The following is a 23,892-nucleotide window of genomic DNA, read 5'->3' as shown; positions in this document are numbered from 1 at the left end:
TTTTGGATTTGCAATAAAATAGGAAAACCAATGTGGCACAACAGGTTGCAGTTGGCCCTACAACAAGAAGGAGCATGCTGTGTGTTTATTGTGCTTTATGGGTTTGATGACGACAGGCCTGAAAAGGAAGTTCAATCCATGTTTGGTTTGGTTGTAAGTTAATGATGTTATCCACTTATTGTGACACGTGTTAAGCAGACGGCTTTATAAACAACTTTTGTGGTCTCACTTCCTTGTAATGCTTTTTCAGCTTCTTCCATTTCTACAATACTTTTTCTTTTATGTGGATGACAATCATAGCCAAAAAATAAATAAAAATACCTGCAGCTGTCAGCCTCCTAGTACATGCACCTATGGTATTAATTTAAGAACCCTACGTCACAACTATGATCCTCGAGTTATTGCATTCACAAACTTCGGGGTCAACATTGCCCCACCTCTCACCGGGGTGACGACAACAACGCACGTAACGAGAAGAAAAGACTTAGCTTTGATGAGTCAAAATTGTTAATTCTTCCTATTTCGTTTAATATTTTGACTGGATTTTAGGTCAAACTATTAAAAAGTAGTATGGCAACTCTCAATATAAGGTACGAAGAGACGTAGATTCAAGTAAAGGAGGAAATCTTTAGATTTATTTTTGTTTTTCAGCCTATAGGAGACAGCAAAAAAGTTGCCAAGAGCATCTCGATGTTAGGCATTCATTTTCATCCACATAATAAAAAACAGCGTTCATTCAAAATTATGTTTTAAATATATTTGTATATTTATATACTAACTAACTATGGTGGCCTTCATAGAAATAGCTACAAATCTTAAACAGTTATTCTGTTTCTATTCTGCTTCAATTCAAAGTCTGGACTTCAATCACATCTTGAGTAAAGGTAAGTTAAAATCCTCCGAGGTGAAAGAAAAGGGGAACTTCCTACAATAGTTTTAGGACCTGAGCTTCTGCAGTCTGAAAGCGCCTAACTAAGCCACGTTTCCACAACACCCTCAGTGCTTCTGCGGCAGGGCCAGAAATCCAAATCAGCTCCAGAGAAATTACTTTCCATCACCAAAAGCTCACAATTACAGGTTGGTACTTTATGAGAATTCATAAGCTTTGGGGTTGCAAAAATGAAGTTATCTAACTGGTTAAGCATTTGCAGTTAGACCGTATAAAATATACTGATCTTGAGGCTAGAGTGTAAACACAGAACATCAGTGGACTGAAAGGAGCTCCTGAAAAGAGATCCTGTTTTAAATTTTTTTGCACTTTTGGTGGAAAAGTGGCTAAGAGGGTCAAAGTCATTCCCACTAACAGATACATTTCAAGAACAGTTTAACAGTGACACAAGGAAAGCTAGATTTAACATATTTCACTCAAGCACAGTCATGCAAATAATGTGCTCAATTTATGCTACTTTGCACTGAGTATTTGATGAGCACAGACAGCGATGGACAAACAAAAGTAGGTGGATGATGGAGATGAGATGCACAGGACTGGTTGCATGGTAAGAACATTACAAACAAAGAACATGACAGGTTTAGCATAACTTATGCATTATGTCATTCATATTACAGCAACAATAATTAGGACCAGGACAGGACAAATGGTGCGGGAAGCATTGTGTTAAAAAACAAAAACAAAAGGAACACTGCTCATACTGAAGTCAGGTTTCAGTGAACATGAGGGGATAGATCATGTGACACTATCACAGTATGGTTAGTGTTTCTGATCGCAATGCGCAGAGTGGTTGGATTGGACTTGTTCATCTTACCTTGATTGTATTAAAGTTAGCCGTTGTTTGAACAGCCAAGCGTATATTCTAAAGTCAAAGGTAAACCAAACATGGACATGGAGGGAAGGACACAAAAAACACCACACCAGTCAAGAGCGTTATGGAAAATCCCGGGGTTAATCTTGGTTCTCACAAGACCAACTGAGACACCATTCACTAGCACTGCAACCATGGCTGGAGGAGAATGAATCAAGCACTGTTTTTTGTTACAATCGAGACATCCCGAGACATGAAAACCGTTACAAAGGATCTTAGGAATAAATTACGAGTTTCCAAGCTCTTCAGTTGTCTCATCAATGTCTAATCATATTCTACAAAGTCATGAGTCATCATGCCCCATGCTAGTAAAATGTAATTCTGGGCATGATTGCAGGAAACAAGTACACAAGTATCAAACACTGAGCAGTCATGCATGGTTACAGTATCAAATCAAGACTGATTAGCTGCCAAGTATTTTCAGGTGATGCATGTTCTTTACAAGATCATCTGAAGGTTTGAGGATGTCTTGAGGCCAATTACTGTTAGTTAGAGCTTACCTTCCATGGAGATGCAGTCTTAGAATCCGCTTCATCCTGTTCAACAAATGAGACACACAAGTAAGCACACTGCTATGATATCTAAAAAATGTCTTAATTATTATAGTGGATGCAAATATAAATAACAAAAACTACACCAACCTTGCCAGGAGCAGCACCAAGCAGCTCTTGTTGCTGGAGATGAGGAGAAAAAAAACGTTTTTTTAAAAGGACAGCTAATTATGGCTCATTTATGTGACATAACATACGATCCAGAGAGGTAGCGCCTACCTGAGCCTGAACCATGGGGGCCTCCTCAGCCATAAGGCCTTCAGACTCCAACTCTGAAGCCACTTTGTTGATATCCCTCAGACGAGACTCATTGGCCTTGAGGTCCTGGAAAGAGAGAAAGAACAGTGTCATACACTGTCTGTTCAAATTCAAATACATACATGGGGCGATCGTGGCTCAAGAGTTGGGAGTTCGCCTTGTAATCGGAAGGTTGCCGGTTCGAGCCCCAGCTTGGACAGTCTCGGTCGTTGTGTCCTTGGGCAAGACACTTCACCCGTTGCCTACTGGTGGTGGTCAGAGGGCCTGGTGGCGCCAGTGTCCGGCAGCCTCGCCTCTGTCAGTGCGCCCCAGGGTGGCTGTGGCTACAATGTAGCTTACCATCACCAGTGTGTGAATGTGTGTGTGAATGGGTGGATGACTGGATATGTAAAGCGCTTTGGGGTCCTTAGGGACTAGAAAAGCGCTATATAAATTCAGGCCATTTACCATAAAAAAAAGAAGGTTTTCATATGACTGCTGCAGTTCTATGTTACACAACTTAATTATTTGTGTGTTTCGCACACTGTTGTGGAGGAATTTTTTGCCTACTTTTCTTTACAGTGTTGCTTCAGTTCGCAGGAATTTGCTTCTGCACAACTCTGTGAACATCCAATCACATCATTTCAGTGGGCTGAGCTCTGAATTTTGACTGGGCCTTGCAACACCTCTATGCTTTTTTTCTTTGTTTTTTGTAGATTTGCTTCTGTGCTCTGGATCACTGTCCTACTGCATGGGCCAAATTTAGTTGTTATATGGTCACTGAATTGTTGTGTTTACAATTCACATACAAGTAAAGACCATATGCAAGTAATTCAGATAACTTTAAGTCAATAGTCATGTAGAATTTTTGGGAAAAGGATCAAGCTTAAAAAACAAAACAAACGAAAAACAACAGACATTACCTTCTGGAAGTCATCAAACTTCTTCTGTAGAACCTCAACCTGCTCCAGATCAGAGCCCATCTCCTCATTAGTGAGGGTGCTCTCCTTCTCATGAATCCACTGCTGGAGCTCGTTGGCCTCACGGAATAACATAAACTTTTTGCAGCTTTTCTCAAGCATGTCCTTGCGCTTCTCCCCCAACTCTAACAGAGTACCATATCTTGGAAAAAAGAACATTAAAGAAAGAGAATGTAAGCGAAGCAGTAGAAAAAGATTTTTACAAACTTTAAAAAAGTGAAATAAAATTTAAAAAGTGGGTGGACACTGACATGCTTTGTGTTTGGAGTCTGTAGACATGGGACATGAGAAGGAAGCCTTGCATGGTATGGCTGACAGAAATTTATTATCATAATTGATGAGTAGTGTAGTAATGAAGGGGTCCCATTCTCCACAACGTTTTACTCTTGTGTCAGGAAACATCCACACATATTTCTCTCTGGTCTTCATGACATTTTATAGATGCATTGAATAATCTAATAAAACCAGTACCTGGGGGCAGGCATCATCCTGATGATGGGGAGTGTTTAAGGACCAAAGCATCTAGAAAATCTTGATAAAAAGAGGGGGGGGGGGGGAGCCTCTCCCAGCTACCATGGGGTGAAAGGCAGAGCACACCTTGGACAGGTTGCCACTTTCATGCAGGGCTAAGAAGTGTTTAGAGCATTCAACAACACTACTACAATGATAATAAAATGAGATGTGTTATTTTAGCAGGGAATGTTAATCTGAAGTTTAGCAAGCATTACATTGGAAATTCGTAATGTCAGGGAAAAAGCCTAATTGGTCAAAGTCAGACTAATATTTTTTCTTTTAATCATTTATCCTTCTTTACTTATTTATTTTCTACCAGTCTAAAAGTAAATAAGCACATTTTGTGTTGAATTTAAAGGCATCATAAAGAACATGGTTAAAATAATGTGTGGTCATTTTTCCTGAGAGCTGTGTTTGCTTTGTTAGATTTTTAATAAGGCTCTGGGATGTTGCTGTAAAATAAAAGTAGTGACATAAATACTGTATGCTCCTTTTAATAACTTTTCATCCACTTTTGTGAAACCTAGGTGCCAGCAAGGCACCTAGCCTCTGGGGTTACAGCTGTAGTAACGTTGTTCCAAACTAAACCCAGACACATCGACAAGCCAGTTTGTTACACAAACATATGTCACACAAATTTCAAATAATTTTTGAATATTTCACTGATTCATTGAGACACCTAAGAACCAATCAAATCCCAGTGTGTGTAGGGCAGAACATAAACTGACATCCCTATAGGGTAACCTGGGATAAGAAGGATGTAACAGATGTGCATCAGAAGCTGCTTCTATCCTGGACTGAATAGAGGCCAGGGGTGAAATACACACAGTGTCACACAACATGGAATTTGGAGTGGGTGATGGATGATATCTATTATAGGTATCACGACCACAAGTACACGCAGAGGGGCACTGGTTCCTACTCACAGCTCTTCCACCTGCTTCATGCGCACAGACACGCTGCAGGCCTCCTTGGTGACAAGCCTGCACAAGCGGCAAGGCAAGGCGAAAGCACAGCAAGAAAAGATTAAGTAGTTAAACACAGAGATAGGACAGCAGACGAAACAGGACAAGGGGCCAGGAGCAAGGTAATTAGTGTTAAACAACTGGATGGAAGTAAAGAAAGACTAAAGTGCAGAGCAGACAGGTTAAAGTGGATTAGTGGACCCGATTCTGAAACAGAAGAGTTCAGGCTGTGGGTTTCTTACTGATTTTCAATCTGGTCTTGGCGGAGTGCAATGCTGCCATGTTCATCCAGCAGGTTCTCCCTGGATGAGGATTGGGTGGGGTCGAGCTTCTTCACATAAGCAGCAGGAACGAAGCCCTGGCGATCATTCACCTCCACTTTCCACCAGTCCTGCAGCAGGGGAGAGATGAAGTCATTAGTATGTAATGTGGCGGGGTGGATGAGAGTCAGGCAGTAGAGCTGGTCATCTACTAATAGGAAGGTTGGTAGTTTGATCCCTGGCTGCTGCAATCTGCATGCCAGATCTGCAATATCCTTGACCAAGATACTAAATTACGATATTTACTGATGCTGGACTACTTCACAGTGCCGTACCTTGTTAGTGCTGTTGAGGAGAGTGAGAATGTCTCCTTTCTTCATGGTAACTTCACGTGGGCTCTTCTCCTGATAGTCATACAGGGCCAGGACCAGCTCCTTCCCGGTCTCATCATCGGTTGGTGCAACTTGTTGCTGTTTAGTTAAAAGAAACTTGTTACTGATTTTGTGTTCTGCGAATAGACAGTGATGCTTCAGAACAGATGAGAATTCAGGGACTTTTTAAACTTACCCTGCAGGACTGGGCCTGCTCCTTCAGGGCTTGGATACTGCTGCCGTAAGCGCTCAGGTCAGACATCAGGGCTTCGTGCTTCTTTAGCAGAGCCTGTGGAGAAGAAACAACTCAGCACAACTACATTTCTCACAAAGGGAACTAATTGGAAGCTTTAAGCCCGCTTTAACTTTTAATAGAGCAAAAACAAAACAAAAAAAATAACAAAACCCCCCAAAACGACATCATAAGATTTTAAACTTTAACAGCACAACAATAATTCATTGGTAGTGACAGTTACAGTGGTGTGAAAAGTGTTTGCTCTCTTCCTGATTTCCTATTTCTTTGTATGTTTGCCACACTTAAATGTTTCAGAACATATTTAAATATTAGACAAAAACTTTTTCACACCACTGTATATTCTTCTGTTGTAAAATCTGTACCTCAGCTGAGTCCTCATCTTTGCCATAGTCTGTGCTCCCAACAATGGGTTCCTTTTCCCTCATCCAAGACTCGGCCTCGTTAGCATCAGCAAAGTATTGCTGGGCCTGCAGAGAGTCCTCAAGGTCCTGTCTCCTCTGGGAGGCCTTGGCCTTCAGAGTGTCCCAACGCCCATGCAGCTCAGCCAGCTTAGCCTTCACATCCTCACCAGCAAAGTGACCTGGACACCACACCCATGAAACCTCAGCTGTTTTTCCCCCCCCACTGTTGCAGTGATATTTTACTTGCATTTAAACATCACCATCATCTCACTGAAGATAACAGAGGAATCTTAGGATTTAAATCAATACCTTCCTCCACCATAGCTTCTCCCTTCTGGGTGACAGCCTTAATGCGAGGCTCGTGACCTGTGATTTCAGCCTGCAGAGCCTGGTGCTTCTTCAGCAAGTTCTGGACACCAATCAAGTCTTTGCCTGAGAAAAAACGTCAGAGAAACATTTTATGGAGCTCCAGTGATCTGAAATATGAGGCTCCAGTTTAAACTTTATTTCTGAAATGATCACTTTCAATGAGTATATACCTCCAATTACAAACTTTAATTTCTTAGAGCTGCATAGACAATTAGTCTGATTTTACCTCTGTTAGTAGAGGCAGCGATGGGCTCTTTCTCACGGATCCAAGTCTCCTCATCTTCAATATCTCTGAACAGCTGCTGCAGCCTTAGAGAGTCTGACAGCTTCTGCTTGCGTGCAGCCATGGGTTCACGCAGAGCTTCATACCGACCCACCAAAGCCTCTTGCTTCTTGCGGATGTTGTCAGCATCAAAGTGGCCAGCCTCCTGGAACTGGCGGGCCTGGATTGTTATGCCATCAATCCGATCCTGATGGGGACATTTACATTAGTGTCGCATTCACCAAAGCAGTGTATGGGAGCTCCATAATTTGGGCTGAGTGCTTGTTACCTGGTGCGCTGCCACATCAGCCTCCAGCAGTGCATGTTTCTTCTGCAGGTTCTGAACACTTGTCAAGTCTTTTCCATAATCATCTGAAGCCAGGTGGCCCTCCACTTCATACAGCCACAGCTCTATGTCCTCTACATTTCTGTTGAACTGCTGCTGCTGGTTGGCTTCACGCAGCTTGATGCCTTTAAAGAAAAAAGAAAAAAGCTCTGACTGTTGTTCCGAATCACCAGGGACAGACTTTTCTTTCATGGGCTTTCCAAGTACATTAATGGCCCAGCTATTCAGTTCAATTCATTTTTATTTATACAGTACTAAATAACTCAAGATAAAGACTCAACAAAGAAAATAAAAAACCCTAACTATTATATGGCCCCCTTTGAGGAAGCACTTTGGCGACAGTGGGAAGGAAAAACTAGAACCAATGAACTAGTTCAGATACAGACTGTTTCTCATTTTAGAGATATTGCTCAAACAGAAGAAAGCAGTCCCACATATTTGTTTAATATTCGTAAAAACGACTCCAAGATTCCTCACCGTGTTACTGGAGGCAAAGATAATGCCATCTGGTTAGATACCATATTTCTATGATTGTCAGGGCCAAGTACAATAACCTGGTCTTTAAAACACTCCTGCACTTTAACTAATTGGTGTATATTTGGCTTAATGGATAGATACAGTTGTATGCTATGTCTTCTGATGATAATGCCTACGGGAAGCGTGTATAATGTAAACAGAATTGGTCCTAGTACAGAACCCTGTGAACTCCATAATGAGTATTAGCGTGCGAAGAGGACTCTCCACTTACATGAACAAATTGGAGTCTATTAGATAGATATGATTCAAAACACCTGTAATACCTACAGCATGCCCTGAACACTGGAATAAAATATTATGCTCAACAGTATCGAACGCTGCACTGAGGTCTAGCAGGACAAGCACAGAGATGAGTCCACTGTCAGAGGCCATAAGAAGATCATTTGTAACCTTCACTAAAGCTGTTTCTGTGCTGTGAGGAGCTCTGAAACCTGACTGAAACTCTTCAAATAACCCATTCCTCAGCTAAAGTTGTGGTCAGATGTTGACATTCACTCATCATGAGCAGAAATGTAACAGTAATTGCTTTGAGTTGTTCTTTTCCCATGGTAGAATAACTGAATGACTTTTGTCCCTGTGTGGTTTAGAGAAAAATAAATAAAATTCTAACTGTTGCACTGTTTTCTCAGTGGGTATCCAGCAGTTTATTTGTTCTTTTGTGTGTGTGCACAAACATACACAAAAGCCCTGCCACTCTTCATGCACTTTGTCACTGTGCACAGCTCAAATCAAATCTTTATGTTCACTTTTCCTCCAAACTATACCTTTGAGCTCAGTGGCCTCCAGCAGTTTTTTCCACTGAGAGCTGACTTCTTCCATGTGACCAGAAACCTCAGTTGAGGCATAATGCTTTCCATCCAGCAGCTCCTGGCCTGACTTCTGCAGGGCATCGATTCGGCTTTGGTTAGCAGACAGCTCCGCTTCAAAGGCCTGGTGTTTCTGCACCTTGCCCTGCAGGTTGGAGGGGTCCTGTTGACAGGAGAGCAGAGACACAGAATTTCAGCAATGGAGAAAACAGACAAAAAAGAAAACATCACAATGCACAAATGAAAAAAAAATGGGAGACACAAATATCGGGAGAAGACAATATCAATTTCTTTCACAAATTACCTTGTAAGCCTCATCAGTAGCAGTCTTCATCTTTTCATTGATCCAGCTCTTAAGCTCATCAGAGTCCCTGAAGAACTGCTGGAGGTGGAAGGAGTCCTCCAAGGCAGCACGACGAGACTGAGCACGGTCATGCAGGGCATTGCGGCGGCTGAGTAGCTATAAATGCAACAAGGAGAGAAAACACATTTTCAAAGAAAGCCTATTGTATTTGATTTTATGTCTGATGTGGAAAGCAGACAGCAGTGCTTACAGCATCTCTGCGTGTAGCCACATCCTCTTTGGCATAGTGGTTGTTCTGAATCAGTTTGGTAGCAAATTCATCCAAAGCCTGGAGATGTGCAGCACAAACAGATTAAAGGTTAATTTCAATTTACAATTCTCACACAGTGGCAATAATTCAAGAATAGAAGATGCAATATTCATCATGTAACTGGGCAAATTTAATAAACTTACAGTGATCTTCTCTTCTTGAGCACTCAGCGACTTCTCAAAATCTTCATGTTTTTTAAGCAGTGCCTCTACGCTGTCCAGGGAGTCACCAAGGTCTTCATTCAGGAGGAAAGCCTACGCAAGGAGAATACATGAAAAACTGCCACAGCACATCTTTTTGCTAATAAACACCAAGCTCTCCTGGTGTGGTAACTCACCTCTTGCTTGCTCATCCAGTTGTCAACTTGCTCAGTATCCCTGTAAAAGAGCTGCAGGTCCATGCACTGCTCATACTGCTGCCTGCGAACCTCCCACAACTCCAGCAGAGACTCCTTTTCTGCAGCAAGGACACCAAGCTACACAAAATACACCAAGAAGAGCATTTTAAATGCTAGTATGATACAGATGAAGAGTGGAGAAAATTCTACCTACACGGTGTCATAATCCTACCTTTTCCTTCACCTCATCAGAGGCATAGTGTCCTGCACTGAGCAAGGCCTGGCCAGCTTCATCTGTAGTTCTAAAACTGTCCTCGTGAGCGTCAATCTCTCCCTAAAAAAATATAAATAAGAAAAACATGGAAACAGGTTGACTAACACAGGGTGTGAATTATGAGACAAAAGGATTTGACACTTTCTTGAGCCTTTACACTAAGTGCAAAGACACTTTAGGCTGGAGGTCTCTATAGTTTAGAAGATTTTACCTTGTGCTCCTGATGGCGGTCTAACAGGGCCTCAGCTCCAGCCACATCATTGGCCAGTTCATCAGCATTGATCAGAGCCTTCATCTCAGTTACCCAGCTAGTCAGATCCCTAAAGTCAGCAGTGAAACGCTGCAGCCTAAAACAAATCATCAAAAAAAAGACAGAATGAGCAAACTTGGTTGGACAAGTTGGACAGGCCTGAGCTCTTGGCAAATATGAACTGAAAATTACTCTGTACATAAGACCCCACAAAGTCCCCAAAGATTCACACAGAAGTCTAAATCAGTTATAAATCCTAGAAAGGTTTATGTGCATGTGTGTTTTCATTCCCCGATATAAGTTATACTTTTGTTGTGTATGTAGTATTTCACTGTTATCATCATCATTATATCCCATATATAGACCTGGGTACATTAGTTTGTTGTTGTTGTTCATCAGCGTTAATTCTAAAAACATGTCAGGTAAAGTAATTATATATTGTGAACAGCTTGTTGTTTAAAACAGAGTGATATGCTCCAACACATGGCCTTTGCATATAACTTTATCTCCTGGCTTCTGTGAAAGGTTGATGAATGATTTGCTTGTTTTACTGCATTTATTGGTATTTTACTGGTAGGAGTCGTTCAGACGGGCACGGCGCTCAGTAGACAGAGTGCGAATCTGTTCCCAGTTGGTGATAAGTTCGTCCTTTTTCAAATGGATCTGCGAAGCGTTCTGGGGATGTGTCTGCTGCAGGTGCTCAGCGTCACCGCCCAGAGTTTTGACCTGATTTAAGGAAGGAGAACACAGCAAGTCAGGATATCAAGTTTTTAACTTCCCTTTTACTATATTTGCTAACATAGCGGAGATCGGCATTTGCCCTACCTTATCTTCCAAAGCTGCCAGGTCTCTCTCCAGGCCCTCATGTTTGCGCAGCAGAGCCTGAACACTGGCCAGGTCACGCCCAAAGTCATCGGACCCCATCAGCTGCTCCTTCTCCTTGATCCAGCTGATGGTTTCATCCACATCCCTATTCGAGGTAAACACACAGTCTGTTACTAACGGCAGCATGACAAAGAAAAAAATGAACATACACACAGTGTAAGAGTTTTTCATGTGTTATGGTTATGACGCTGCTTACCTGTTGAAGCGCTGCACCTCAGCAGCTCCAAACAGCTTGCCCTGCCTCTGTTGGGCCAGGCCCTTCAGGCGCTGCCAGGCCGCGTTGACCTCGTCCTGCTTGCGCACAATGAGCTCTGCCTCTGGATGGGATTCCTGGATCAGCTTAGCTGCAAGCTGGTTCACCTCATTCACGCGTTCCTCATGGGCAGCCAGATCCGTCTGGAACTCCTCAAACTTCTTTTGCAGGAGCTGTACGTGCTCCAGGTCCTGGCCCAGCTCTTCTGATGTGGCAATGGCCTCCTTTAGGTAAAAGTGGAGAAAGAGAAAGTTAAAAAAAAGAGAGAAAGTATGCCTTGGTGCTTTACTATCTGATACAATGAGTCTGGCTTTCGTTAGAATTCAAAATAATTGCAACAAATATAGGCCTCAAGTCTCCAAGCGGACACGACCTCTGTAATCTTCAGGTTTGTAAAGCAGTGTATAAATGAGGACTCTTTGGAGGATTGCCTGTTTGAGTCGGGTGACAGGTGACTGACCAGGTCGACAAATTAGAGCTTCTTTTCGTCCTCTCTGGCCCGATGTACCGAGCGGCACAAACAGCTTGGCCAAAAGATGCGATCGCCACTATTTTACAAAATAAAATGTTTTTCCAAGCTTTCCAAAACCCACTCAAACAGTTTAGTACACCACAAACACAACTAATTTTCTTACCAAAGGACAATCAGGAATCCTAACATACAAGTCTATGTCCACGCTTTGTGGACGTCTTTCTTTTCCCTCACATCATCTCACTGACTGGATTACTTCATATTACAGGTGTGGAAAAGTGAAGCCTAAATGTAAATTGGGAAAATAATCCCATGCCCTTGGCATAATCCCCTCACACCCCCAAACACCACTGGGGTGCATTTCCTCAGTGAATCCTGGTCAAATGCTGGCCTCATGAATGCTGGTCAAATTCAGACCACCCGCATGGGCAGTTGGGATTTGGTTGCAAAACCTTCTCCCATCACAAGAGGGAGCCAAAGTAATTTCCACTGTGGGCTGCCTGGCTTTGGGCCTTCTCTCAGCAAGAGTAGAGAGATGAGGAGAGTGGGCTGTGAGGGCATTCAAGCGAAGATACCGCTTGCAATTTGCAACCAACCCTTACAGATTTCACAGAGTTATTTCCTCTCATGCAAAATCATGAATCAGCCAGAATACTGCAAGAAGAAATATCTACCTTGCTATAAATATGAGAAATACCTCAGGAGCAGAGCCAATGCAGATTTTACTCAAAGTATTTTCTCGTTCCCAAGAAGGGAGGGGGACTGCGTCTGATACTGGACTAAAGGGCACTGAATCAGCATTTCAGGTCTTACAAGTTCAGGATGCTGACAAATGCCACTCTGCTCTACATGTAGTGCGCCCAGGTGACTGGTTTACATTAATAGACCTGAAGGACCCATATTTTCACATCTCATTTACCCACTTCACATTAAATTCCTGCAATTGGTGATTCAGGGCAAAACGCACGAGTACTTAGTCCTGCCATTTGTCTCACTGAGCCCTTGGGTATTTGTGAAGTGCACCTAGCAACATGCATAGACGATTAGCTGCTGCTATCAGAGTCAGAAATGATGGGAAGAAAGCATGCCAGGGTGGCAGTGGATCACCTGATGGCTCTGGGTTTCACTACAATCTACAAAAAGAGTGTCCTGCAGCCAGCTCAGCCCATCTCTTTCATGGTGTGGAGATGTCTCCTATTTAGGCTATGCCGGCAGATGCTGGAATTAATGGCATCTTCACTGGCAGTCATCCCACTAGGCAGACTGCATGTGAGGGGATTTCAGTGATGGGTTGCATCCCTGAAACTACGCCCAAAGTGCCATGCCTACTACCATATCAGAGTGACAGCGCACTGCAATGCAGCACTCTGCCACTGGAGAAATCCTACATTTTTCACTCAGTGGGTGTCACTGGCAGCTGTCACAGCCAGGAAGGTCTTTCCCCTCCAACGAGACATAGTTTCCCAGGCCAGGGGGGGGAAATCGTATAACCCCGCCCAGGTTGCCTTGCCCTGTGGGCTAATCTGAGTACGGAAGGACTACCTTAGAGGGTCATAGTCACTATTCATAGTGCTAGGGCCCCCTCCACAATGTCACTGTAATAGAATAAGTTTGTTTTTTGATGCTCTGTAACAGCAATCACCACTTTTCTGCAGGGGCTGTTAGATAAAGGAAAGGCCTTTTCCACAATTAAAGTATCTCTGGCAGACATTTCAGCCTGCCAAAGGAGCTTTACAGATAGCCCGGTGAGGCATTACCACTAGCCTGCCATTTTATGAAAGGGGCACGACAGCTCTACTTTCTCTCTAAACTTCTTGTGTCTACGTAGGATTTAACCTTAGTGCCGGGATGTCATTTGGAGGATTTATGTACGTTCTACTAGAGGGATGGCAACCTCTTGGGTCATCTTTAGGGGTGTCTCTGTAGAGAAAATATTTGCAACAACAAGCTGGGCTTCACCTTTGATCTTTGCAAGGTTCTACAGGTTAGATATCACTGCACCATCCCTAGCCCACACTGTCTTAAGTGTGGGTCCACATGAGATCTTTTAAGATGGCACTCAGTCATTCAGATAAGCTTAGCTGGCAATACGGGACTATGCAAATCCCCATAGTGAGACACCAAATTAAATGTTTGAAGGAGAACTTGGTGTCTCACCAGATCACACTCGTTGCACAAAGCGAGGAAGAAGTGCGCTTATCTTGAATGACGAGTGGCGCTGCATCACACCCTTTTATAGGGAGGAGGGTAGCTCCTCCCTGATGTCTTAACATAAAATAGATTTCTGCAGCCAAAATCTGACCAAGTGACCAACTTGGACTGATTTTTATTTTTTGTCTCCTTGTTTTCAACCGAGTTATCAGTTCCGTCACTACTTAGCAAACATAAACTAATGTAGGTCTATTAGCTGCAACCAACCAACCCACCAATGTTCTGTACTGGCACAAGACGCCACTAAACTTGTTCTAAAAACACATGTTTCTTAAATCCAGCCTTTATACATGTATTGTTTCATGTCCACTTTACAGGTCATGTCTAATTTTCTTGCAATGACGACGGCTAAACTGAACTGGTAAACTATGGTAACTATAATTGTAACTACATCTGCCTTCATCCTCATTCTGTGAAATGGAGAGAAATCAAGTTCATATACTCATGCTCAAGTCTTTCTTTCTATGTTTAAAACAAACACAGAGATATGAATCTAACCTTGTCACTAATCCAGTCCAGGGCATCTTCACACTCACGCAGATACTGGACCAGTTTCTGGGCCTGCAACAGACGCATGCCCTTTTCCTTGGTTTTCTCCAGCAGGAGGTCCCACAGGTGATGCAGCTCCTCCAGACGAGTCTAGAGCACGTGACAAAGGTGGGAAGTGTTAATAAAGTTAGTGACAAGAAATTAGAAAATTATCTTGGATATATGTTGGAAAACCAAAGAGAAGTCTTTTCCACTGAAGATCGTGGAAGAGCCGATTCAAATGAAACACAGAGCATGCGATAAAAAGTACATTTTGAAACCGTTGAGTCAAAAATAGGGGAAAGCTGACTGAATCTTTAAGAATTCACAGCACTCAAGAGTCACACCACAGGTCAGCACCTACTTTTATATACTCGGCCATATTGACACTTGTAACTATTGGCCTCTGTTGTGTCCGGTAAGGCGTGTAGGACTGAATCGGATGGAAGGGGTTAATAGTCATCAAGAAGACCTACATTTTATGTGAGTGAAATTCTAATATTTTATTTTTCTCTTATGTTGCACTAATTATCAGGTATCTGTCTCTGTATGTTGCTCCTGTATATTTAGGGATGTAGCTTTCTAATAATAACAACAACTAATAAATAGTCAGGAAAGCAATGTTTGGTGTCACAGTGGCTACATCCATCGTGAACATACATATAACCCCAAAGCCCACCACAGGCATACCTAAATGTCAACACACTGCATATTAGTGTGCATTTTGGTAACTTACTCGAATAGTGTCAGATGCAAAGTGGCCCTCAGTGATCATTAGATTTCCAGTCTTGTCCAGTTTGATGATTGCTTCAGCGTTGGCCTGAACTTCAGCTTCAAAAGCTTGATGTTTCTGCAGCTTGCCCTGTGTATGAAAAACATATATGATAGAAGGTGCTCTTCTTACGGTCTAACAGGACTTAAATACATATACATTAAATAACTGACAGACCTGCAGGTTGGAAGGGTCCTTGTAGTTCTCATCAGAGGCAATCTGCAGCTTCTCCTGGATCCACTTCTCCAATTCATCGGCATCACGGCGGAAGAACTGAAAGCGATACGAGTCCTCCAGCTTCTGCCGGCGCACCATCGACAGCTCCTTGAAACGCCGGTAGCGGTCCAGGACCTGCTGCCGACGTTCCTGGATATCTTCAGCTGTCTCCAGCACTTTGGCTCCTGCGGTGTCCATTTTCTGGAAAAGCACCATCAATGACATACGTGCGATTATTTTGCATGCACATTTAAATAACAGCAGAGACAAATCAGCTGTGTATGGAAAAGCGAATGAAACATATCTCAAAATGGAAATTTATTTGGATGAAAAAATATGTCGCCTACACATCCTATCCACATAATCACATTATGGAAAACATGAACTTTAAAGAAAAGAAGGTTAAAATCAATCTTCAGCTTGTCTTGCTGTGTCTGAGTAGGGTTAGATATTTCTTTAAAAGACCCCAGTCTTTGCATTTTCCTGTTTACATTTAAACATTGTTATTTTTCTCACATCCCACTTTACTGCTTTTCTTTGGACTCAAACATGGATACAAAGAGCAAGGCTGCATGCTTTAACTCCCACCCACCCTATCCTGTCTCTAGCTAAGCAACCAAAGGGCCGGCAGCTGAAATACTAAAAATGACAAATGGGGGTGGGGGCGGAAATTCCACATGCATGCGAACAGTAACTAGGCTTCACTACACAAAGAGAGTGCAGCAGTCAGCTCATTCCCACTGTGCCCTAGGCCCCATGGTTAAAGTATCCTTGAACTGTGGCCAACAACCAAGTAGGAACGTTACATCCAACAAAACAGGATACTAATCTATCATTTCCAGCAGCTTAGCTTTAAACAACATATCTGATTAAACGTACTCATACATTCTTAATCAAAGCAGTAACAAGAAACTAAAAAGTATAAATGGTAAATGGACGGGTTCTTATTTGGTTCTTTAATACTCTAAGTGAGCACTCACACAAGCACTTTTTTTCTATGCTTTTTCTATGCAAGTGCTTTCTAACTAACAGCAACACACAATCATACTTGGATGGATGCATCAGACTTGGGGTTTTATCTTGTATCAAACCTGTTCTGTCTTCTGAACCGCAGCCACTCCAATGTGAGTATTAGTAGTTTTATGATTTTATCAAACTGAAACGTGAGCTTTTAGCCTCTCTAATAAGAAGCAAAACAGAAACAGGGATGGAGGTATTGATCTGTTTGAATCAACCTCCAAGCACAACAGCTGAGACCAGACTGAGTGAGGGCGGGGCTATGCATGCTGTTAGATCTGCGTGTTTTTGTTGATGCTGCAGACAGCAACACAAAAACCGATGGATAAATGTGAGACAATTTCCTGGATTCCACTAATTCCCTCTCTGAATGACGTGGGGGTATTAGTGAAGTCAGCAGTCTAGCTGTGTTCAGCTTTTTATCAAGAACCAGAGATGGTTTGGTCCCCATAGACGCTAATATTTCTCCAGACAAGCAAGCATCCCAGGGGCTCAACACATGCAAAAACTCACAAAAATCTAGTCCAACAGTGTACTGTAAGCCGATTACGACCATCAACCCACCGCCTGACACAAAGTGATCTCCAGCTTGCACCCCTCCCCCTCTCCTAACTCACCCCATATCAGAGGGCCTAAATCATTTCAAGGATTTAACTGGACTCAGCCTCATTCTGCACAGTCATGCTGGCTGCTATATGACTGTGAATCTCTGTCTCCATCACCTAAGAACCAACATGACATTCTCAAGCCGCTGACAAAGGTAACAGCAACAGAATTATTCATCTCACTTGTCTTATTCTTCTCTGGGTTTGCAAGCTTCAACTAATGCACACTGTTTACTCCTTTCTTGAAAAAAGGTAAATACGCTATAGTCAGACAGCACTGTGCTTCACAATATAAGCGCAGTCTCTACTGCTACTGCTTTAACCTGATAAAATCTTAGACATCACTTTATGTTCTAATTCCTTTAAAGCTGAAATTAATCCCTAAATCATTATTTTCATACTGCAAATTTTGCTGGTCTGACCTCATAAATGCAATGGCCCAGCAAATTTGTACAATCATTATATCCCTCTAATGTAATATAAAGATGACTAGTCTTAAGGGGACTGGATACATTATAGTCATTACTGTCAGATACCGGGTATAAATACTTCGACGTTTCAGTAAAAGTCTGACTGGAATTTAACATGTGAGTGTGAGCGAGTGTGAAGAACATTAGTGTGAAAGCAGGTCAATAACAGGCCTGTGACGCCATAAACACAAGACTGCATCTGCTGATAGCACTCCCTCCCCTTCTCTATCACTAGATAACAGCTTTCTCTCTTTTAGCCTCACTGCTGACAGTCAGGCAAAGGGGGTGGCCACAACCGTGTTAGCATGCCAGCTATATCCCACAGATGGTTGTAGTCATGTGACACTTGCTTCTATCTTCAAGACACATTAAAAATGTTATACTGGGCAGGAATGACAAAACTTTGAACAACCAGTTGCATAATACTGTGGAAGTCAGCAGCATTCCAAAGTCCAAGTATCTACTTTAAAGTGGACATGAAACACTTCATCTATAAAAGCTAATTTATACCATGGAGCCATGCTCTCAACAACTGACATAGATTTAACACCGTGAAGCTGGCTATAAGAAATAAGTGTGTAAAGTTAAATTTTAAAAAACCAATAACTCTGGGAAAATAAGGACACTAAAACCAAAACTTTGTATAAGGAGGCCCCTTTTGTACCATCCCTGGGTGCAACAATGAGTTTTATGTTAAGAAACCCAGGATATACTAACATTCACTCTCCATCTCTTAAGCAGTCAGTGGTTCTTAGTTGTTTTGCTAGTGATGTAAAGTTCTGTACTGGCACAAGATGGTGCTAAACATGTTTTAAAAACTAACTTTAGGCACTTATTTCTTAGATCCAGCTTCATAGACAGGTTAAATCTATGTCAGCTTTTGAAAGCAGGGCTCCATGGTGTAAATTAGCCTCTATACATTTAAAGTTTCAGGTTCACTTTAACGCAGAAACACCCAAATTATCTCAATTTAGCGATTGTTCATTTCAATTTTATTTATATAGTGCCAAATTACAACAACAGTTGCCTCAACTATGAATATATTTGTCTGAAAACGTTCTAAAAAAATGTAATGTTGGGTTCACTGACAGATTTTTAGATTCCAGCTGCTTCTAAGTGTTGAGAGAAAACTTGCTTTGTCAGGTGATGAAACACTAAAGTGTGTGGGTGGATGGAGGACAATGGATATCGACCCTGAAATAGCTAGTATAATCAGGCAGCTCAGGAAGCAAACTGTGATGCCAACTTATCAGAAGGTGAGTGGTTCAATCCCCGGCACCTCTAAATCACATGTCAATGTGTCACTGGGAGAGATGCTAAACCTCAACATGAACCCACTGTATCCACTGGTGTATGTAGGTAAAAAGCATTTAAGTGCTGTACCAATTTTTGCATATGAATGTGGCTTGTAGACTAAAACACCCTTTGAGTGCTCAGTAAGGATAGAAAAGTGCTTGTAAGTACCTGCATGAATTTTTTATTGTATGGTCTCTAACACTGTCTATGCTTCCCTTTCTGTAGAATCAAAGCCATTAAAGTAAAACCATTAAGATATAAAAATGTAAGAAGGTATTCCATGTCATAAACACAGCTCTAACATGTGTAACATGGCAAACAACTTGGAGAGTTGTATAATATGGTCATATTTCAGAAACAACATGCCATTGTATGAAAACCCATTACTACGCCATGTAACACCATGGTTATGCTAACAAAAACACAGCTATTAAGCCTTATTAAACAAAGTGTTTAATGCCAACTTAGATTCTCTGCAGTAGCAGTAGTAGACAGGATCACAGGAGGTGAATATCAAGCCAAGGACAAACCACACAGGATCAACTCTATCAAGTACATGTCTCAGATTAAGAGTGCGCTGAGCTTTCCTAAACACTGGGTTTATATCAGAGACGTCCACAGAGCAGCGGATGAAGTCATTCACTCAGCAACACCCAATCACTTCGGTGAAACATGTGTTTTGAATAGGGGTCACGTCTCATGAGCCGAGGCAGGCCTTTTTCCCTACTGAGGAATAGTGGAGGATGAAGGTGATGGTATAAAGGGAGTTATCCTGCAATCCAGCACGTTTGTGGCCTTCTCTTAATCACTAACAAATGTTACAGTATTTGGATTTTCAATATTTTCTGTCATATACAGTGTTACAGTTTTGTCAGTGTCATATACACCCAAGCCTTTACAAGTAAAAATCCTCACCTCATTATGCTCAGACTGTTTCTCTACTCTTCGATCTCTGTGACATCACTGAGAAAATCGAATATGCTTATCTCGAACACACTCAAATGATAGTCTAATACTGACGAAGACGCACAGCCAATTGGGAGACACATCTTAAACATAGTGTGGCCCTCAGGGGAGACGAGGTAAGCTGTTTAAGGATAGACTGAAGGGAAGCAATATTATTTTGAATACTGTAAATTGCTTGTAGCTACTTCAGTAGACTCCAGGAAAAGACATATTATCCATGGATTAGCCCCTTTAGTAAATATTAAATCTATGTCTGACATCGAAATTATATGGTTAACTTTATATAATACATTAAATAGAACTGAAGATAAAAAAATGTGCAAACCAGCACTAATCAAAGCATTAGCCCTGAAAAAAAAAATGTTATCTGACAGGCACGAGAGAGGAGTAAGCCAACAAATCTAAGAGTTTTCTCAAAGACTGAACAGCCAGACTTTGAAGGGCATTTGTTAGGTTAACAGAGAAAATTTTTAAATGTTAATATCAGACTTCATGTGCATGCAAAGAATTTCACAGCAACACAAGACATGCAATAAAGAAACCTATTATCCCATAATGTCTCCATGAGAACAGGCTCAGTTGAAATCCAGACCAGATCAGAAAACTGCAAAACCAAAGCAATACACACACCAGATATGTCAAGTCTGGTTCCTCAGGTTCTCTTGTATCTTGAAAGAGCAGAGGCTACATCTGTGGCAAAGTCGTAGCCTGCAGCAGCATCTATAGACTTTACTGTACCCCTTAAAAGTCTGATACTGACGATAAAAAAAGAATTGTCTCATCTACTCCACAGACAGACGCATTGCACCTGCAATGACTATGCTGTACAAGAGAATAAGCCAAGATGTAGCCCTGCCCATGCGTCTCTCTCTCCCTCTGCTCTGTACCTCCTCCCATCCCTTTACTCAGCAAAATAACATCCCAGCTGCCCTACGCTTTTCTCGAATCTTCTTTCTTAAAGAAACCAAAACACAAAGTGCAACACACTAACAACACACGGAGGCACACAGTGCTTACACAGACACAATCATTACCTTGAGTTTGGGTTTATCAATTGTCGACATGTTGCAGATCTGTATAGGGTGGCTACAGTACATGCCATCGATCCAGCAGTCATTAAAAAGCCATCAAAGGGGAGGAGTGGCAAAAAGAGGGCGCTTTCAGGAAGTTCATCAGAGAATGCTTAAAGTACATCACTATACATTTGAGATCGAATAACTGGGTGTTAGGATGAGCGGAAAGTTCATGCAGCAGAAAGAAAATTAGTAGACTGGCTATGGTGCCTCTGCAGGCAGACCTGATAGGCCTGGAGACAGGGGGCCTAGTTTCTATTTAGGTCATAGTCACAGTGTAGTTCTACTGAAGAATAGCAATTTGTGAGCAATGCAGGCTGCTTGGCTTTTGCTGGTTAGAAATACTCAGTCTTCCATTGACAGAACCACAGGGTCTGGTGCAGCAATGATGTTGCTGATGTTAGTATCTTGGGTCCAGCTTTTTCACCAAGTTACTGTTTCAAATCAGACTGTCCTCATAGAAATTTTATACTGATGACAGTAAAAGAGTTCTTTGCACACTTCTGGATTCCAGATATCCCCACCAATTTGCTTTTTGATCCAATAAACAATCAAACAGAAACTTTAATTTTAAGCACTCTTGGCCGATATCTCAGGTGGATTTGACAGCCTCATTCTGTGCTCATATTTTAGATTTTTATTTCTTTAGCTCAACCAATGACAATTTGTGTCTGATATTAGTTAGATCAGAATAAATTAATGTTAACTGGTCTCACATAAGCTGATATGTTTTGTTTGTACATGAAAGCAGACACAGCTATGCTTTCTTAAATAAATGATTATACTATACAAACTCTGACAGTAAGTGTAAGGAGCTATAGTCAGCTGCCTCTCCAGTGACTTCCACCGTCCCTCCTGTTACTATTAAATGGCTCAGACTATGACATGGGCTTGCAGAATATGCGACACTGACATTTTAAGTTGTGAAAGTGGTCTGGCAAAAGTTAGAACACATACAGATCCCACTGAAACACAGATCCACAAACAGTTTTTCTTTAGAGGTACTGAATACAGGATTATATGGTATTGTTCAAGATAACATTGGTACAAACTTTTATGACATAAAAGTGTCATATCATGATATCGATTATACAGTGGCACCATGTATTTACATTCCTTAGTGCACACATTAATGAGACAAGCGTAGGTGAGTCCAACTGCTTTTGACAACAAAGCACAATGCTTAGGAAAGTTGCAAGAAAACTGGTGGAAACAGCAAAACTGTTTCACAATAAAAACATCAACATCGTATAACCGGGCTACAAAAGAACAGATGCTTGCTGTTGTTAATATATAAGTGACTCAACTGAGCGCAAAATGTATGTAAATGACAGTGTCATTTTCACATCCTTACTAAACTCCTTAAACACTAGCCTATTTGATTAGCAGTGTCTCCACCAAATTACATATAAATGATTAACTGTGAGTCAGTCCGCACTGAGATACAAGCAGGAGAGACAGATAAGGCCCGATGTTCAAAGGTATTCATCTGAACTGGGCGGCTCCCTTGTAGCATGGCCGACAAGCTAATGTAGCCGCTTCCATAAATATTATAAACCAATGCTTGATTAATTCTCAAAACATTAAGTGTAAAAACTGTGAGTGAAGATCAATTTCACTGGACAAGTAGGAAAAAACCTGTTAAGACTAACGGGCCAGCTAGCAGCTCATGAGTCTATACTCGCTCTTGAGAGCATATTAAATCGCCCACGACTGGCATCATAACAACATTACAACTTACATATAAGATTTATTATAGATAACCCCCCATCAATCAATCGACTTGTCCAAGTTTAAACCGATCATTTTGTTTGAATGCAGCGTACATTTACGGGTATCAATGAAGGCTAACGTCATTAGGTAGGCGGCTAAAGCTAACAAGCCGACCGCCTCAGAGCCAAACAGGTTTACTTCTTCGCTCGTCGTTTAGGGTTTTTACATACCAGCTTAGAAAACATCGAACAATGAAAACGCTTGCAGCTGGTTAGCCTTAGCCATTCAGTTATCGAATGCACGGTATTTGGAGAGCAATGAAATTAATTCAACAAATCGTTTCCAGTTTGGAAACATGGTGCATGGAATCTGTTGTAATATACTCAATTCAAAATAACAGCACTTTCCTACCTCAGTGGGTTTATCAAAAAGTGTTTACAACTTGGTGCTTGTCCAGGCGAAACGACGACGAAGGACGTACAACCGCTGTCGATGGAGATGGGGGTGGCCTTTTTTTTCTTTAACCCAAATGTGACGTCATTTTCAGCAGCTGCGCGGAAACAACCGAGGAGTGACGGGAGAAGCCGAAGCTCTGCTGATAACAGCGTCCAGTCTCATCCAAGGTCGCCAGGCTTTCTTTTTGTTAGTTGGCTTGACACAAACGTAACCCGCCGGGCTTTCTCTGCGAGTAACGATCCATATGAGTGCTGCCGGTTCCGGTCACAGACGCTATCAAATCAAGATGATAAAATGGTGATACAAATCTACAAAGATAAAAAGTGCAAATTCGACAAGACAACAATCTTCCGGAAACGCGTTAATCTTGTATTTTTGCACTCAAAGCCTTAAAATAAACATTTTAATTACAGTTAATTATTTTGAGTGCACATCAGAGCTGTGAAACTTTTCATACTATTTTTACATTAACTCCAAGAGGAAGTATTGTATGTTAGAGTCATTTTTTAAGATATGAACCTATAATACTTGATATTTTGTTTTAAGTGAAAATTACTTTCACAGTTTAAGTACAGCTGAAAGTGTCATAATTTGGAGAATTGCAGGTTAAGAACCCAAATGTAGGACTAACAGACACAGGCATGTCATGGACAAGGACCGAGCCCTTTTATTTTTGCCTGAAGTGCATATAACATACAAAATCCAGAGAGAAGCAAACAAACAGTAATGTCCAGATGAACAGAATCAGCTTTTTGGGTAAAAAACAAGGAGTCACTATGAGTATCCATCTGGGAAACATGGACAAATGAG

The 23,892-nt window shown here is 41.7% G+C and overlaps 1 protein-coding gene across 3 annotated transcripts in view; it reads right to left on the bottom strand.

The window, feature by feature from the left end:
• sptan1 (spectrin alpha, non-erythrocytic 1) overlaps nt 1–23,145 on the bottom strand; it is a 37,704-nt gene extending 14,559 nt beyond the window's left edge. For 2 of the 3 annotated variants that reach the window (XM_085360110.1, XM_085360111.1), the window contains exons 1-26: nt 23,038–23,145; nt 15,448–15,687; nt 15,235–15,360; nt 14,469–14,609; nt 11,231–11,511; nt 10,975–11,119; nt 10,721–10,875; nt 10,111–10,246; nt 9,858–9,959; nt 9,626–9,763; nt 9,432–9,542; nt 9,229–9,306; nt 8,979–9,134; nt 8,633–8,837; nt 7,275–7,456; nt 6,950–7,193; nt 6,664–6,786; nt 6,316–6,533; nt 5,894–5,986; nt 5,662–5,796; nt 5,309–5,457; nt 3,532–3,730; nt 2,591–2,695; nt 2,462–2,494; nt 2,321–2,356; nt 1,764–1,811 (exon numbers count right to left, since the gene is read on the bottom strand). In XM_085360110.1, coding sequence (XP_085216236.1) covers nt 1,764–1,811; nt 2,321–2,356; nt 2,462–2,494; nt 2,591–2,695; nt 3,532–3,730; nt 5,309–5,457; nt 5,662–5,796; nt 5,894–5,986; nt 6,316–6,533; nt 6,664–6,786; nt 6,950–7,193; nt 7,275–7,456; nt 8,633–8,837; nt 8,979–9,134; nt 9,229–9,306; nt 9,432–9,542; nt 9,626–9,763; nt 9,858–9,959; nt 10,111–10,246; nt 10,721–10,875; nt 10,975–11,119; nt 11,231–11,511; nt 14,469–14,609; nt 15,235–15,360; nt 15,448–15,684 — 3,576 coding nt within the window. In that variant the 5' untranslated portion in view covers nt 15,685–15,687; nt 23,038–23,145. The remainder of the gene's footprint in view (nt 1–1,763; nt 1,812–2,320; nt 2,357–2,461; nt 2,495–2,590; nt 2,696–3,531; nt 3,731–5,308; nt 5,458–5,661; nt 5,797–5,893; nt 5,987–6,315; nt 6,534–6,663; nt 6,787–6,949; nt 7,194–7,274; nt 7,457–8,632; nt 8,838–8,978; nt 9,135–9,228; nt 9,307–9,431; nt 9,543–9,625; nt 9,764–9,857; nt 9,960–10,110; nt 10,247–10,720; nt 10,876–10,974; nt 11,120–11,230; nt 11,512–14,468; nt 14,610–15,234; nt 15,361–15,447; nt 15,688–23,037) is intronic. The other variant, XM_085360112.1, reaches the window with a different exon arrangement.
• Nucleotides 23,146–23,892: the final 747 nt, after the last annotated feature.

Source organism: Diplotaxodon limnothrissa, linkage group LG7 (genome assembly GCF_057381915.1).
Source record: "Diplotaxodon limnothrissa isolate DT_005_m linkage group LG7, D_limnothrissa_male_GT1.1, whole genome shotgun sequence".
Classification (NCBI taxonomy): Eukaryota; Metazoa; Chordata; class Actinopteri; order Cichliformes; family Cichlidae; genus Diplotaxodon; species Diplotaxodon limnothrissa.
The sequence above is the reverse complement of the archived record's forward strand: the minus strand, read 5'-3'. Positions and strand labels throughout refer to the sequence as shown.